This window comes from Canis lupus, chromosome 6 (genome assembly GCF_048164855.1).
Source record: "Canis lupus baileyi chromosome 6, mCanLup2.hap1, whole genome shotgun sequence".
NCBI lineage: Eukaryota > Metazoa > Chordata > Mammalia > Carnivora > Canidae > Canis > Canis lupus.
In genome coordinates this window covers 72,265,467-72,281,202 of record NC_132843.1, presented here as the reverse complement: position 1 = coordinate 72,281,202, position 15,736 = coordinate 72,265,467, and the positions used below count along the sequence as shown (strand labels likewise).

The 15,736-nt window shown below is 40.5% G+C and overlaps 1 protein-coding gene across 6 annotated transcripts in view; it reads left to right on the top strand.

Moving 5' to 3' along the window:
* HHAT (hedgehog acyltransferase) overlaps positions 1 to 15,736 on the top strand; it is a 346,103-nt gene that overhangs the window by 250,556 nt on the left and 79,811 nt on the right. For all 6 annotated transcript variants that reach the window (XM_072831173.1, XM_072831170.1, XM_072831169.1 and 3 more), the window contains one exon: positions 13,499 to 13,643. In XM_072831173.1, coding sequence (XP_072687274.1) covers positions 13,499 to 13,643 — 145 coding nt within the window. The remainder of the gene's footprint in view (positions 1 to 13,498; positions 13,644 to 15,736) is intronic.

Genomic DNA, 15,736 nt, shown 5'->3' with positions numbered 1-15,736 from the left:
AGGCAGGTGCCCCATGTCACTTTTAAATTTTTAAATATCAGGTTTGCTTAGAAACAGGCCTTGCCCTAAGCTCTTGGTTTTGTGTTTGACCAGGATGTAGCTGAGGCCACTCTCACATTTTAGGCTTATTTAATAGTCTCAAGGGACCTCAGTACTACTTAGATAAGGAGGCTCCCAGTGCCATGAACACTGGGTGTGATGGTCATCTAGCTTCTATCTTCCCACCCATATGCCTTGACTCCTTACTTAGGGGATATAGCCAGGGTCTAAGGTAATTAAGTGGAAAGATCCCTAGATTTCCTTTTTTTATTTTTTAATTTATGAAGTCATTCATGATAATATGTTCTTGAAAAAAACAAGAAGACTGGACTCCTTTAAGGCAGTCACCCCTCCCCAACCCCAACAAACACACCTTGTTCTCTTTTCTTCCATGAGCGTTAACTTATTAGCCTTCCACGCATACCTTTACTACTGTGTGTGTGTTATAATAAATATATAAATATTCTAAAAATTGTGCTTTTCTCCGCCTCGTGGTATGTTTTGAAGATGTTTCTATATTAGTGTATGTAGATCTGCATAATTGGACGTGGTATGGATATATAATGTATTTGGCCATTCTTCTGTTGTTGAAATTTTGGGTTGCTTCTAATTTTTTTCTTTTGGAAATGCAGCTGCTGTGGAGATGCCTATTTATGCTTCCTTGTACATATGTGTAAGTATTTCTTTAGGACAGATACCAAGAATAGAATAGAACAGGAGTTGGCAAACTATGGCCCATGGGCCAAATTTGGTCTACTGCCTTTTTTTGTATGGCCTGCAACTAAGAATGGTTTTTATATCTTCAAACTTTTTTATTCAGTGGTCCATATTTTCCCTACTGATTTGAAAGATCATCTTTAATATATAGTAAATATCCAAATATACAGGAGTTCATTTTTAGGCTCTATTCTGTTCTATCAATCAACTTGATTCTTCCTATTTTAAATACTAGAGCTCTATAGTATGACTTGATTCCTGATATGGAAAGTTCCATGCCCCTTTTGGTTCTTTTTCCAAATTACATTAGCTATTTTTGTATAGTGACTCTTCCATATGAGTCTTAGAATTGGTGAAGTTCCTCAAAACTCCCTTTGGTATTTATATTGGAATTTGTTAGATTTGCATTAAATTGCAGCTTAATTTGGGTAGAGTTAATATGTCTGTGATGCTGAGTCTTTCCAGTCATGAATAGTTATTTGTTCAAGTCTTCCCTTATGTTATTACATAATGATTTATCATTTCTCCTTAGAAGTTTTGGACACTTTTTTTTTTGATTATTGTTTTTGTATAGGAAAGATACTGATTTTTGTTTTGGGTTGATCATTTTGCATTTATGTTGTTTAAATCTTTTGTTGGCTCTAGTAATTTGTCATTTGTTTCTTATGAATTTTCTAGATTGATGGTCATATCATCTACAAATACAATTTTGTCCTTGCCAACAAATTTAACCCTTGCTGCATTTAATTGTCTTGTATTTACTGGGTCTTTCAATATGGTTTTGAGTAATAGAGGTGAAAATATCTTTTTTCTTGAGGCTAGTGGGAATACTAACTCTAGATTTTGACATATATTCTTTACCAACTTAAAGAAGCTTACTCTTATCTTTTACTAGTTTTTTTTAATGAATAAGCGTGCAATTTTACGTGATGATTTATTGACATCTATTGAGTGATCGTAAGATTATTCTTCTGTAATTAATTAACCTCATGAATTACATGAATTTCTAATATTTTTAATGTTAGATCCTCCTCCCATTCCTGGGGTGAGTCTTACTTGATTGAGAGAATTCTTTTAATCACTCCTATAGTCAATTTACAGCGATTTAATTTAGAATTTTTAAGGTAATGTGTAGAAGAAGAAAGATTAACTTATGGTTTTCTTCCCTTGTGTTGGCTTTTTATGATTTTAGGTCAGGGTTATACTAACATCATGAAATCAGTGGAAGTTTACCATGGTTTTTTATCCTCTGAAACAGTTTCCATGGAAATTGTGTGTTCTTTCACCATCTGGTAGAACTTGCTCATTAAGATCGTCTGGGCAATTTTTCTTTGAGCATAGAGTTTTGACCAGTGTTTCAGTTATATGGTTATGCTTTTTCAGGTGAATTTTGGGTAATTTATATTTTCTAGATACTTTGTTTTTCAGGTACATTATCAAATAGATTGCTATGTAATCTCTAATAAGTTTTAAATCTCCTATATGTTATTATTATCTCTTGTTAATTTGGCCTTGTTTTCTTAATTGATCATACTTGCCAGCATTTGTTAATTTTATTGTTCCTTCAATAAACATTTTTGGTTTAAATCAATGAAATTTTTAAAATTTTACTGGTGTGTTAAGTTTTACAAATTTTTGTTGTTGCTGATTTATTTTATTCCATTGTCGGTGAGCATAGACTTCATGGTAACTTCTTAAGATATATCTCTCTTCCTTTCCTGGCTTAGTTTGTATTCAATTTGATTATGGTCCACTTGTGTATGAAAATTACATATATTCATTATTCTGTGTATATGTCTAATAATTCTTTCATTGTGATAAATTATACATGACATAAAATTTACTGTTTTAACTATTTTTGAATGTTCAGAGACAATTCAGAGACATTAAATTTATTCATAATGTTGTGCAGCCATTACCACCATCAATCTCCAGAATATTTTAATCATCCCAAATAGAAACACTATATATATTAAATAATAACTTTAAGGTAATACTTCTTCCCTTGGCTCCCAGGAACCATTATTTTACTTTCTTTCTCTATGAATTTGACAATTCTAGGTACCATAAGTCAGTGGAGTCATGTAATTTTTTTTCCCTTCTGATTTGTTTCACTTAGCATAATGTTCTTCATGATTCATCCATGTTGTAGTATCCATCATATTTTTTGCCTTTTAAAGGCTGAATATTATTCCATTCTATGTATATTTCATTTTGTTTATCCATTCATCCATTGACAGACATTTGGTTTCCACCTTTGCCTATTCTGAATAATATTGGAGTGAACACTGGTATACAAATACCCGTGTCTTTCGATTGGAAAATTTAATCCATTTATATTTTTTAAAGTTTTTATTTAAATTTCAGTTAACATCCAGTGTAATATTATTTTCAGGTGTACAAGATAGTCATTCCACACTTCCATAGAACATTTAGAGTAATTATTGATAAAGATGAACTTACTGTTTCTATTTTGTTAATTGTTTCTGGTTGTTTTTTATTCCTCTGTTTCTCTCTTTGAGATATGATAATTTTCTGTAGTGGTATGCTTTGATTCCTTTATCTTTCATGTATCTACTTTAGGTTTTTGCTTTGTGGTTACCATGATGCTTACATAAAACATCTTGTAACAATTTATTTTAGCAATTTATTTTAATCTATTTTATAGACTGAGAAACTTCCATTGTATGCAAAAGCTCAACATTTTTACATCCCCCTATTTTATGTTTTTGGTGTTACAATTTACATCTTTTACATTGTGTATCCATTAACAAATTTTTGTAGTTATAGTTATTTTTAGTACTTTTTTTGAATCTTTATATTAGATTTATACATTGTTTACCACTGCCATTACAACATTAGAATATTCTGAATTTATATATTTACCTTTTCCAGTGACTTTTATATGTTTACTTATTACTATTAGTATCCTTTTGTTTTTGCTTAAAAAATCCCTTTAGCATTTCTTATAAGGCTGGCTTAGTGGTGATGAACTCCTTTAGGTTTTGTTTGGAAAACTGATTATCATTCCTTCATTCTGAGGGACAGCTCTACCAGGTGGAGTATTCTTGATTGGCTAGGTTTTTCTTTAAGCATTTTAAATACATTGTGCCACTCCCTTCTGGCTTGTAAAGTTCCTGCTGAAAAATTTGTGATAGTCCTATGGGGACTCTCTTGTATGTAACAAAATATTCTTCTTATGCTGCTTTTAAGATTCTCTCCTTGTCTCCAACTTTTGGCAATTTAATTGTAATCTGACTCTTTGTGGGTCTCTTTAGATGTTTTACTTGGCACTTTTTAGGCTTCCTAGATCTAGATGTCTGTTTCTCCAGGTTAGGGAAGTTTTGAGCCATTATTTTTTTACTAAGCTTTTTTCCCCTTTCAGTCTCTTTTTCTTCTGAGACCCCTGTAATATGTATATTGGCTGCTTGATGATATCCATAAGTCCCTTAACTCCTTACTTCCTTATCTTTACTCTTTTCATTCTTTTTTCATTTTCTCCTCTGATCTGATAAATTCCACTGACCTGTCTTTGACTTTGCTGATTATTTATTCCACTTGATCTAGTCTGTATATGAATTCCTCTATTAAATTTTCAGTTCACTATTATATTTTTTAACGATTTTATTTATTTATTTGAGAGAGAGAAGAGAGAGCACATGGTGGTGAGGAGGGGCAGAGGCAGAGGGAGAGTAGAGTCCCTATTGAGTGGGAAACCTAACATGGGGCTCGATCCCAGGACCCCAGGGATCATGACCTGAGCCAAAGGTGGCTGCTTAACTGGCTGAGCCACCCAGGTGCCCCCAGTTATTGTATTCTTAAGTTCTGTGATTTCTGTTTTGTACTTTCTATCTCTTTGTTGAAATTCTCACTTTGTTCATACATTACTCTCCTGGCTTTGGTGAGCATCTTAATGACTATTACTTTAAACTGTCAATTAGGTAAAAATCCTTATCTCTATTTCATTAAGATCTGTTTATGGAAATTTATCTTCTTGTTTGTTTGGAACATATTCCTCTGTTTCATCATATTTTTTGACTCCCTGTAATGTTTTTTTTTTTTTTTTTTTTTTTTTTTTTGCATTATATAAAAATGTCATGTCTCCCGTTCTTGCCAGAGTGGCCTTGTATAGAAGATGAACCATATCAGTCAGCCTGGCCTGAGCTGGAGGGAAAAGGTAGGGGAGGTCCCATTAGCTCCCAGTGTCCTAGAAGGGTCACAGTCATCCTTCAGGTGTGTACCAAATTAGAAGCCTGATTCTCAGGAAGCATTTTTTTAAAGATTGATTTATTTTAGAGAGAGAGTGAGAGAGAATATGCAAGAGCAAGGGGATGGGCAGAGGGAGAGGGAGAGAGGATCTCAAGCAGAATCCCTGCTGAGCACGAAGCTGGACATGGGGTTGATCTCACAGCCCTGAGATCATGACCTTAGCCAAAATCAAGAGTCTGGTGCTCCACAGATGGAACCACCTAGGCACCCCTCAGACAGCAAGTATGCAGATAGACCTCTTTCAGACAAAGACTGAGAGTTTTGCTTGCCCCCTCAATAGTGAGCTCTGGGGGGAAAGCTGTAAAAAGTGCTCATGTGTCCCTTACAAGCTGCTGCTTTGTCTGCTAGTCTTACAGGTCTGGTGAACACAAGAACCTTTTGTTTTCAGTGCTAACTTCCTGCTCCTGTGGTGGGGGTCTTAAAATTTGGTGTGCTAGATGTGGGGTTCAACCTGCGAGTTGGGGATTATCTCCCAGTTGTATGATGCTATGCTGGGGTTGGGGTTTATGGCAAGAGTGTGTCTCAGCCTTGCCCACCTCTTTAAGATGTGGGTATTTTCTCATCTGCCTGATGTGTCAGAATTGCTCAGCTAGTTTCTGGATTTCTCTCAGTGTAAATCACTCCATGGATAGCTGTACATCCAGCATAGCCATGGGAGGAGGGTAGTGTAGGAGCCTCTTCTGTTACTGTCTTGATAGCCTCTCCTGTTCTAAGACTGTTTTGCCCATTTAGGTTCCCTTAAGATTCCATAGTAATTTTAAGATAAGTTTTCCTATTTTTGAAAAAAGTCATTGAGATTTTAATAGGGATTGCATTGAATCTGTAGATAGCTTTGAATGGTATTGTCATCTTAGCAATATTAAGTATTCCAGTCTATGAATATGGCTTTCTGTTTCTTCTTTAAACAATGTTTTGTAGTTTTCAGTATGTCTTTTCCCACCTTAGTTAAATATATTCCTAAGTATTTTATTCTTTTTGATGCTATTGTAAATGGAATTGCTTTCCTAATCTGCTTTTCAGATTGTTCACTGTTAGTGTATAGAAGTGCAAATGATTTTTGCATGTTGATTTTTTATCTTGAAACTTCACTGAACTTTTTCATTAGTTGTAATAGCTTTTTGGGTTTATTTTTGTAGAATCTTTGGTGCTTTCTACATATAACATCATTTCATTTGTAATCAGAGATGAGTTTTCAATTTGGATGCTACACCTATTAACTTTTATTCAGCTATACTATATTCTTACTTTTGATCTTTCAGGTGTAGTTTTCTGGGGGTATATGTTAAATCTCTATTGTAATGGTGAATTCTAATTATTTTTTTAAATTCTAGTGTCATTTTAAGCCATCTTGTTCTTGAAAATATTGAGCTCCTGAAATTGACACTTGGTCAATTTCTAACAACCATTACTAAAGGAGTACATGCATGAAGTACTAGTTTTTGAAATATTTGAAGAAAAAAGAAACATTTCTTGAAGACCTACTTTGTATCTGGCACTGAAGAGACAAATATCTTGAAGATTTCATTCTAGAGACGGGGACACCCACTGCTACGCAGACATGAATTTGTGTCATGTAGCAGAGAGCATGAAGACATTAAGCTAGAGGAATCTGTGAATCCCTGCACTATATTTACTATTATACTTACCAGTGGGTGCCTAGGACCAGTTACCTAATGTCTCTGCTCTTTGGTTCCTCCTTTGTAAAATGGGAAGAATTTTTCCTACTTAGCAATATAGGTTAAGCTCCTCACATAGTGAATTTTTTTTAAATTTTTTTATTTATTTATGATAGTCACAGAGAGAGAGAGAGAGAGAGAGAGAGAGAGAGAGAGGGGGGCAGAGACACAGGCAGAGGGAGAAGCAGGCTTCATGCACCGGGAGCCCGATGTGGGATTCGATCCCGGGTCTCCAGGATCATGCCCTGGGCCAAAGGCAGGCGCCAAACCGCTGCGCCACCCAGGGATCCCTGAATTTTTTTTTTTGCACCAAAAATTGGATATCTTAAAACATATAGATTGATACTGTCTAGATCGTGGGTTACAGAAACACAGAAAATGAGTGACTGACTCTGTCAGGGTTAGAGTAGCCTACATTAGTCAAATATGAATTGTGATGAGAAGTCTGAGCTTACCCTGGGCAGCACAGTTCAAAAGTGGGACCAGAATCTGAGCATCATTTGGGCTGGTCCAAAGCTGTTGGTCTCCTAAGCTGACATGGAGCTAAAGCTTGAGGAAAGAATCAGGAGGACACATTCGCAGCAGAGAAAACAGTTTCTGCAAAGGCACAGAGACATAAAAGTATGTGCCATGTTGGAAGAACAGTGAATAGAACTGTGCCGTTCGTAGAGTAGTAGGAGTTAAGCCTGGAAAGTAAAATGAGGTCTGATTGTCAAGGGCCTTCTTTGGATTTTAGTCTGCAAGCAATGAAGAACCACCAAAATATTTTGTGTAGTGGAGGGACATATTAGTGTGCTTGATGAGCCAGAGGGGACAAGGCCAGAATATCACATGCCAATTAAGAAAGAAGCTTCTGCAAAATCCAGAGCAGAGACATGAGGACCAGAAATGAGGGCTTATTAGTAGAAGAACAAGAACGCAGAGTGAGACTATTAGCCATTCCAGAACTTTTAGCAGGACCCTGGCTCCTCAAATATCACTTGAGTTCTCTGATTATACCAAGAGCCAGTTAGTTATTTGCTTAGTTATTTGAAAGTCCTCTGATATTCCTTCATATGCTGTGTGGATTTGGATGCTTAATTGTAGCCTCCACTGTTTTTTTTTTTTTTTGCCTCCACTGTTTTTAATTAAGCGGGATATCTAAATTTTGAAGCAGGCGACTTGTCTGTTTAAACAAAACTGGCCTTGTCTTTATCACTACAACTTTTGATTCTCTTTCAGGAGCGTGCATTGCTTAGATCTCAAGAATAGAGATTGGAAAATTTAACTTCATTGACCAAATATATTGTGAAGCTTTTGTATGCTTACAAGAAGGAAGGAGCTGATGCTTTTGAGCATCTTCGCCTATTCATTTGGCGTGGATACAGGATGGAATGGAACTTAAGAAGTTAGGACATTCTGTAACTTCTTTAGCATAAGGAGAGAGGGACACAGGTGTCAAATAGTTGCTGAGCACACGCAGAGTATGCATGGGTCTTAGATGATGCAGATTGAAGGACAGAACTAACCATGGTGGGAGGAGCATGAGAAAGAGAGGGGTTATTCATGAAACTTCTAAATGTAAATGACCAAAATGCCCTGGCAAAAGAAGCAGGGGGAGCAGTGTCCTGGCGGGTTGCTATAAGATGGGACAGGAGTTCAAGTCCTCCTGAATGCTTTGCTCTGGCCACCTTTCTCTTTCAAAAGAGCTATAATTATTTCTTTGGTTGTCTTTGGTCTCATCTTTACAGCCTATGGGGTGTCCACCCTCATTTGCTCTCCCTGGTCTCCACTGATATCCCCCTTGCCATTTCCTTGTTCATCGTCTCTTACCCTCCGGTTACCATTTTTATTAGAAAATGAAAGACTTCAGTGATTATATGGGAGAACTGTGTCCAGCTGCTCAAACCCACCCAATGTCTTTTTTTAGCTTCTCCCCATTTAAAAATAAACAGTATCAGGTCCCACTTGCCAAGCCTTTGTCAGTCTCCAGCAGCCATTCCTCCAGCCCATCTGCTCCCCCAGATGCTCAGCCTGTCCCCTCCTCCCAGCTTGGCCCCACATGCAGTCCCTCTGTGGACGAGGGTGGGGACCCACTGCACACAGCAGCCTGCAGCCCCACAGCTCCATCTGCCTCCCACCCTCGCAGACATTCTGAGAGTAACTTCTGACCCAGATTCCATGGACTGCACCACACCAGCACCCCACTTGTTTGCCCCAGCCCAGGTCCTGTGATTTCCAGGGACAGGATGACGACTGGAAAAGAGAAAAGAGTTTCCATAGAGATAAGAATAAACATAGGAGCTGACACTTCACAGCAGGAAATGCAAACTGGTTTGACAATTTAGTTCTGCCCTAAGGTTTACTTTGTTTGGGTTAGTTCCTTGCCTTTGGAAGCCATTGTTGCAGAGGGAAGTTTAAAGCATTGCTAGACTGTCCTTATACAGCATTTCTACACAGCACCTCTTGTTTCTTGCATCAAAGACCTTGACCTCAAACAGAGGAATTAGAGTTCTACCCTGGGCCTGCACTTCCAGGTGTTCTAAAGGGCTTGCTGTATCCAGACCCAAAGTCCAGTACCTACTCTTGGGCCTGAAGAGTGTCATTAAAGTTAGAGTCCCTGAGGGAGAACTGGTCACCCCAGTGTAGGAAGCGATATTTTCTGACCTGCTCTGCCTCCTATTCTTCTTATTTCCTCTGGGTCTGAGTGTTGAGAAGGAGAGGAGCCTTGGAACTGGTGGTAAACTATGCCCATCTGTGATTGGAAGCCCAGGAGGCTCCTCCTTTCTCAAGTTTGATGCCAGGGGGTGGCAGGTGAGTTGGGGGGTGGTGCTCATGCTGGGGCACTGTAAAGAGCACTTTCCCTGCCCTGGGATGCCTTTCTCCCTATGAGGGAGGAAGGGAGGTTCTGTGCCCCCACCCATAAGCCAAGAGGGAAATTGGCTTTATAATGAATATAGAAGAAAACATTTCACCCATGCTCAAGAAGCACTATTGACATTCTGGGCAGGACAATTCTATCTCACACATTGTCAGTATGATATAGTAAGTTTACTATCCCTGGACCCTGCCCATCAAATGCCATAATTTTGTCCTTGAGATGACCACAAGTGCTCAGCAATTTCTAAGCATCCCCTGAGGATCATGCCATTCCCAGTTTTTTGCTGCCAGGATATTGGATTACAATCACCTGCCTCATGTATCCTCTGAGAAGGGACCTTGATTAGACCAGACCTCTTTTTTATCCTGTTATATTTGTGTTAAAATCAAATTCTATTTACTGATCATTGCCTAATCTGACCAATTGGCAATTCTTATTTTTATACCTCATGACTCTTCACTAACTTCTATCCCCATTTGGGGATAGAAGTACACTAACTTCTATCCCCATTTGGTTCAGTCCCTCACATAAGTTTTCCTACCAAGGGGTGAGGTGGGGGGGTTAAGCACCTCAACCATGACTAACATATGAGGCATGGTCCCTACACATGGACGGACAGCCATCCTCCTAGATGTGCAGGACAGAGGTGATGACAACAGTTGTTATAGGATACAGAGGAGAGTATATAAAAGAAATCAAGAGTTGAAAGTGAGAACCTTGGCCCTATAGCCCTAGAGATTCAGGAAACTGGATTTATTGATGGAGCTGGCCTTGCCCATGTGACTTCTTCTCACTTAGGACCCCTAAGTATGGAACATACGTCTATCATGTAAACCGGTTGCTGAAGCCAGATGGTTCCCAAGGTAGAGAGAGAGCCCCAGTGTCAAAACTGTCACCTTCTATGGTGTCTTCAGGGACTCTGGAGAGACGAATTACAGCTGAGATTCACATCCCCTTCGCTGTTAACCACACAGGCCCCCTTCTTTGCTACTTGGCCTATCATTCTTCTCTCCCACTGATTCACAATGAAAAGAAGTGATGCTCAGTCAAGTTTGCTCGTTCTTGGCAAGGCTAATTTTGTCAGTTCAGAGGATGGGGCTGTTAGTTAAATCAGGTTTTTGGATTTTCTTCTTCATCGCCTACTTTGTCTCCCACCTGCTCCCCCTGGGGGGTAATCAAGAACTGCCTGTGAGCATCTTGATTTCTCCTTTCTATCTTTCTAGTTCATTGATTACAACAGCCTACACCTTTAATGTTCTTGCTTAGTTTTTACAAAATTAACTCTATAAAAATTGAATTGTAGTCCTTCATTTCTAATTTTAGACATCCTCCCTTGTCTCTAAGATCAGAGGCTCCTTCATATTTGGTATTATTTTGACTTTTCTTTGCCTAAGTAGAATTGGGAATTATTGAACCACGTAGCCAAGTAATCACAGAAGCGAAGGAAGATCATTGGAACTAGGGCCTCAGGTGCTGGAAAGAGGAGCCCTATGTCTCAGGCACTCACTCTCCCCTTCTCCTCCTCCCTTGCTCTGCCCCTTGCCCCTCAGCTCTGCCTCTGACTAGCCTGGCCCTTGCCCCCACCAGGTCACTCAGCGACATAGCCCTGCTTAGAAATCCAATGCAAAGAGCATTTTCCACTCTCGGTGTTTCTCAGTCAATTATTTAATAATTGTAATCATTTCCTGTAAAAGGAGAACCACTCTGAGCTTAACCAAGCTATGTGCATTCTCTGTCATTGACATTAATATGGAAAAGATTACATGGGGCCTTTGAATTCCCCTAGCTAGATGTAAGCCTGGAGGACACGGATGGGGTCAGAACAGAAGTCGGAGAACATCTGATTCATCCGGTCCCTTAGAAATCAAATGTATTATCAGTGGCCTTGTACCTGGTGAGAATTATTTGGACACGTTTATGCCAATTACAGCAATTTATATTTTCATGATTTATTATTGGATTTTCCCCCATCCCCCTGCTTCCTTTCACCCTGCCTCCCCAGTTACTACTAATTGAGTCAGTAATACCCAGAAAATATCTTCTCCTGCTCTAAAATGCGGAAACCAGTAGATTAACATCTCCTTATTCTGAGAGGTGAAGAGTGCTGAGTTACAAGCCTGCTTTGTCCCTATTTCTCTTTCATTACCAGTTTTTATACTGTATAGTTATCTCTTATCTGGTCTTGCTTGACAGTGTCCCCTGAACATGCTTGTGGACTCTTAGAACAGGGGAGAAACTAGAGGTCGTCCTGCCTGGTAGCCGCTAGCCAGGGACATGTCAGCATCATCTGAGAGCTTTTCCAGAACAATTGGGTCCAAGAAAATGACTCAGTCAGTACCTATTATATAACTTATCCACGAGAAGGCCAGATTTTCACAGATGAGGGCAGTAAAACCATGCTCCGAGGTGATGATGGAGGAGAATGCCATGGATGGGGAGTTCTATGATAGCAACTGGATCTGAGCATATAGAACAGAAATGGGCTGGCAGGAGAGGAAAAGGAGAAGGGGTCAGAAATTCATTTCTCTAGGTTTCCAGAGGACACTGGCCAAGGCTTACGCAATGGCCCCAGATGATCCATCACACGGTTGCCAGAACTAAGTAAGCCCCCTACTGGAGACACCCTCTAGCTTCTTCCTTCTGCCTATTAGGAATTTGGGTAACTCAGATTTCTGTTTTTTTTTTTTTTTAATATTTATTTGTTTACTTATTTACTTATTTATTTATTGGGGGGGGAGAGAGAGAGAGAGAGAGAGTTGTGTCCTTGTGCTGGGGGAAGGGCAAAGGGAGAGAGAATCCAAGCAGAGTCCCTGCTGAGCATGGCATCTGACAAGGGACTGGATCTCACAACTCTGAGATCATGACCTGCGCCAAAATCAAGAGTCAGACCCTTAACTGACTGAACCAGCAGGCACCCCCAGATTTCTATTTGTAATTGGAGCGAGCGGAGATCAGAATGCAAGTGACCCCAGAGATGTGTAGGCTTCAGGAATATATTCAGGAAGAGTCTCCAGACCCTTTGCTCCTTCTTTTTTCTGTGTCTTTGAATTAGACTAATGTATGGTCAGAAACCTTGGGGCCCTGTGGCCTGGCTGATGCACTATACCTGGTCCTCATTCTGCACATGTAGTCCCTAAGGACAGTCCCTGTGGATATACTGAAGGTGCTCACACACTCCAGGCACAGCACTGTGATCTCACTTGGTAGGGCCACCAGAACGGCCAGTGCCAAGCAATAAAGGCTTGCTTGCTTTATGCAATCCCCAAGAAGACATTAAAAGGGGAGTAAAAAGTGCAATGTAGACCTCAGAAGGATGAGCAGAATTCTTTACCATCAGTTCTGAAAACCCCCTCTCCATTTCCTGTGTATTCGGGTGCTGGGGCAGGTGACCATTTTCTGACGCTGCTGCAGGCTCACCCTCAGTGGGGTATGTGCCCTGAGCTCTGATTCCAGGAAGGAGGTCAGCTTGTGCTGATTCTCCTGCACCCTCTTAATGAGATTCTTCCTAATAGTGGGTTGGATTGACAGGGTGGCTTCCCAGAGTCAAGTTAACTGGCCCAGAGGATCACCTTGATCGTGATCTCATTACATGGAGTTGTGTTGGTTATCAGGGTAGTTCTTGTACCTGTAGGTTTACACGCAGAGAACGTGTGGACACATTCCAGCCAAATCCGAACTAGCCTCAGTTCTTGTGTCGCACATGTCAGGGAGAAGCCCATTCAGCAGTAGGAAGGAACAGGTGGGGGGTGGGGGTACATCACTTCTTTCCTTGGACCAGAGTGAGCATGTCGCTGGAACAGAACTTTTGAGAGCTGTTAGATGACACCCTAGCCCAGGCTCGGGTGGGCACCCTGGGCTGGTACCAGACAGGGGCCAGGGGGCACCCCAGCACTATTTTTCTGCCCCTGTGATGAACACTGCCTGTATTTCCCCACAGATTCAGTTCCTCTCCCCACAAGCCCGCCGTCGATTCCACGCTGCCCTCGCATCTTGTTCCACCTCCATGCTGATCTTGTCCAACCTGGTGTTTCTCGGGGGCAGTCAAGTTGGGAAAATCTACTGGAACAGGATCTTCATACAAGGTAAGTTGCCCAACAGTGCTGTTTTCAGCCAATTTCTTGTTTTCCACAAATGCCGTTGGTACCTCGAATGGATTTAGGGGGAGGCATTCATTGTTCTGTTCATGGTATGAGACCCGTGAAATGCGAACCAGAAACAGTTCCTTGTGTTTAGCCATGACTTTCAGGGTCCCCTACTTTGATATACCTCTTATCTATCACACGTGGCACTTAACATTCAAAGGTACTATCCTAACTCTTCTAAACTCAACCTTTACCTTCTATTGTTACTGCTCTAATTTTTAAAATTTTTCCTGATCTTCCTTCCTAATCATCCCAGCCTTTAGTATACTGCAAAGTCGGACGTTGTTTCATTTACCACTCTGAGCATCTTGCGAGGGAAGGTCCTAGAAGCCCCACTATGCTCCCCCACAGCTGTGGGCATGGCACCTGGCTTTGCCACAGCTCTTTGTTGTGGATGTTTCTGTCTGAATGCCGGGATGCTAACACTAGTGGCTAGCCTTATGTTTAACGTGCATTATGTGTCATGTCCCAGTGTCCACAGCAAAGCCACACCTGCAGCAGGTAAAATGCTAGTCTGTGGGAATTACTGTGAAAACATTACATTTATAATCAGTCAACATTTGTTTATGGTCCCCATTTCCCACGGGCTGGAACTAAGAGTTCTATCGTAGCCTTAAGAGAACTGGGAGAGTGGGAGCTGCTTACCAAGCAGTTGTGCCAAGCAGTTGTGACATGACTGCACGCCCAGGCCATCATCTCTACATCTGGGTCCCTGAGGAGCTGGCAATGCTTTCACTGCAGCTATTTTCATACCAGAAATAACGTTGGTACAGCTGCGTGATCCCAGAATGCCAGGTCACAGGTCTATAGGATGGCAGTTTTGGGGAGCCAGGCTCAAAGGGGTCACGAGAGAGCCCTGCTCTGCTTTTCCCTCATCATTACAAAACTCCTCTTTGATCTTGCTTTCTGAGAAATGCCTTGGCTGATGGTTTCTGAAAAGACAATGTCATTTTTAAGTGGAAGCTGTCCTTTAATAAAGATGGAAGCTAATGGGGTGCAGAGGATCTAAAGATAAAAACACTCCTTGTGGTAGGCGATAGTGTCCTACTTTTCTTGCTCCAACCACAGTATGTAGCATAATGCCAAGAACACTGTGACTCGGGGGAAATGCTGACTTGGGGTTTGCTGGTCACATGAGCAAGAAGGCTCCCATCTTTGCTTCGGGAAATCAAACATCAGGTGTTTGCTACTTCCGAGTCACCGAGAATATAGGATTAAAAAAAGAAGCCCACTCAAATGTAGGAGCGAAACTTGCAAACAGAAATGTGTCCACAGACTGAGGCAACCATGGTGCCAGATGCATGAGTGAATTTCTAGCGGTCACAGGATGGAGAGGCTTACCTTTTCCTGAAAGTTAGATTTCACAAAAGAGATAGCATTTGAATTGGAGTTTCAAGCAGTAAGTAGGAACTTGCCAGGTGGAGAAGGTATGGATTTAGGGATGTATTTAACACTAGCTGCGATGTCAGATAACTCTAAAGTCTTAGTAATCTTTCCCCATAGTACCCACAGTTTAATGTGGGTCCAGTGGCTTTTTCTAGGCAGTGATGCCAGGACCTAGAATGTTCCTATTTTGATTCTCTGCTGTCTTATCCTGGCGATCATGGAAGAGAAGAGAACATGAGGATGGTGCACAAGTACTAAATACTTGGGTCAGTAGTTATGCGTAGTATTTCTGCTCACATTCCATTGGCCAGAACAAATCAGTGACCAACCCTTGTGCAAGGTAGGAAGATGTGTCAAAGTACACAGGTATTAGTAGGTTATGGCACAGTAGGAGAGGGCCCAAAAATCAGTTAAAAATGTGGGTCAGACTATGAAAAACAATACAGAGTTTCATCAACAAATTAAAATAGAGATACCATATGATCCAGAAATTCCACTACTGGAAATTTAAAGAAAATGAAAACACTAACTCAGAAAGATATGTGCACCCCTATATTTATTGTGGCATTATTTACAGTCACCAAGATATGGAAGCAACCTAAGTGTCCGTCAATAGATGAATGAATAAAGAAGATGTGGCATATACA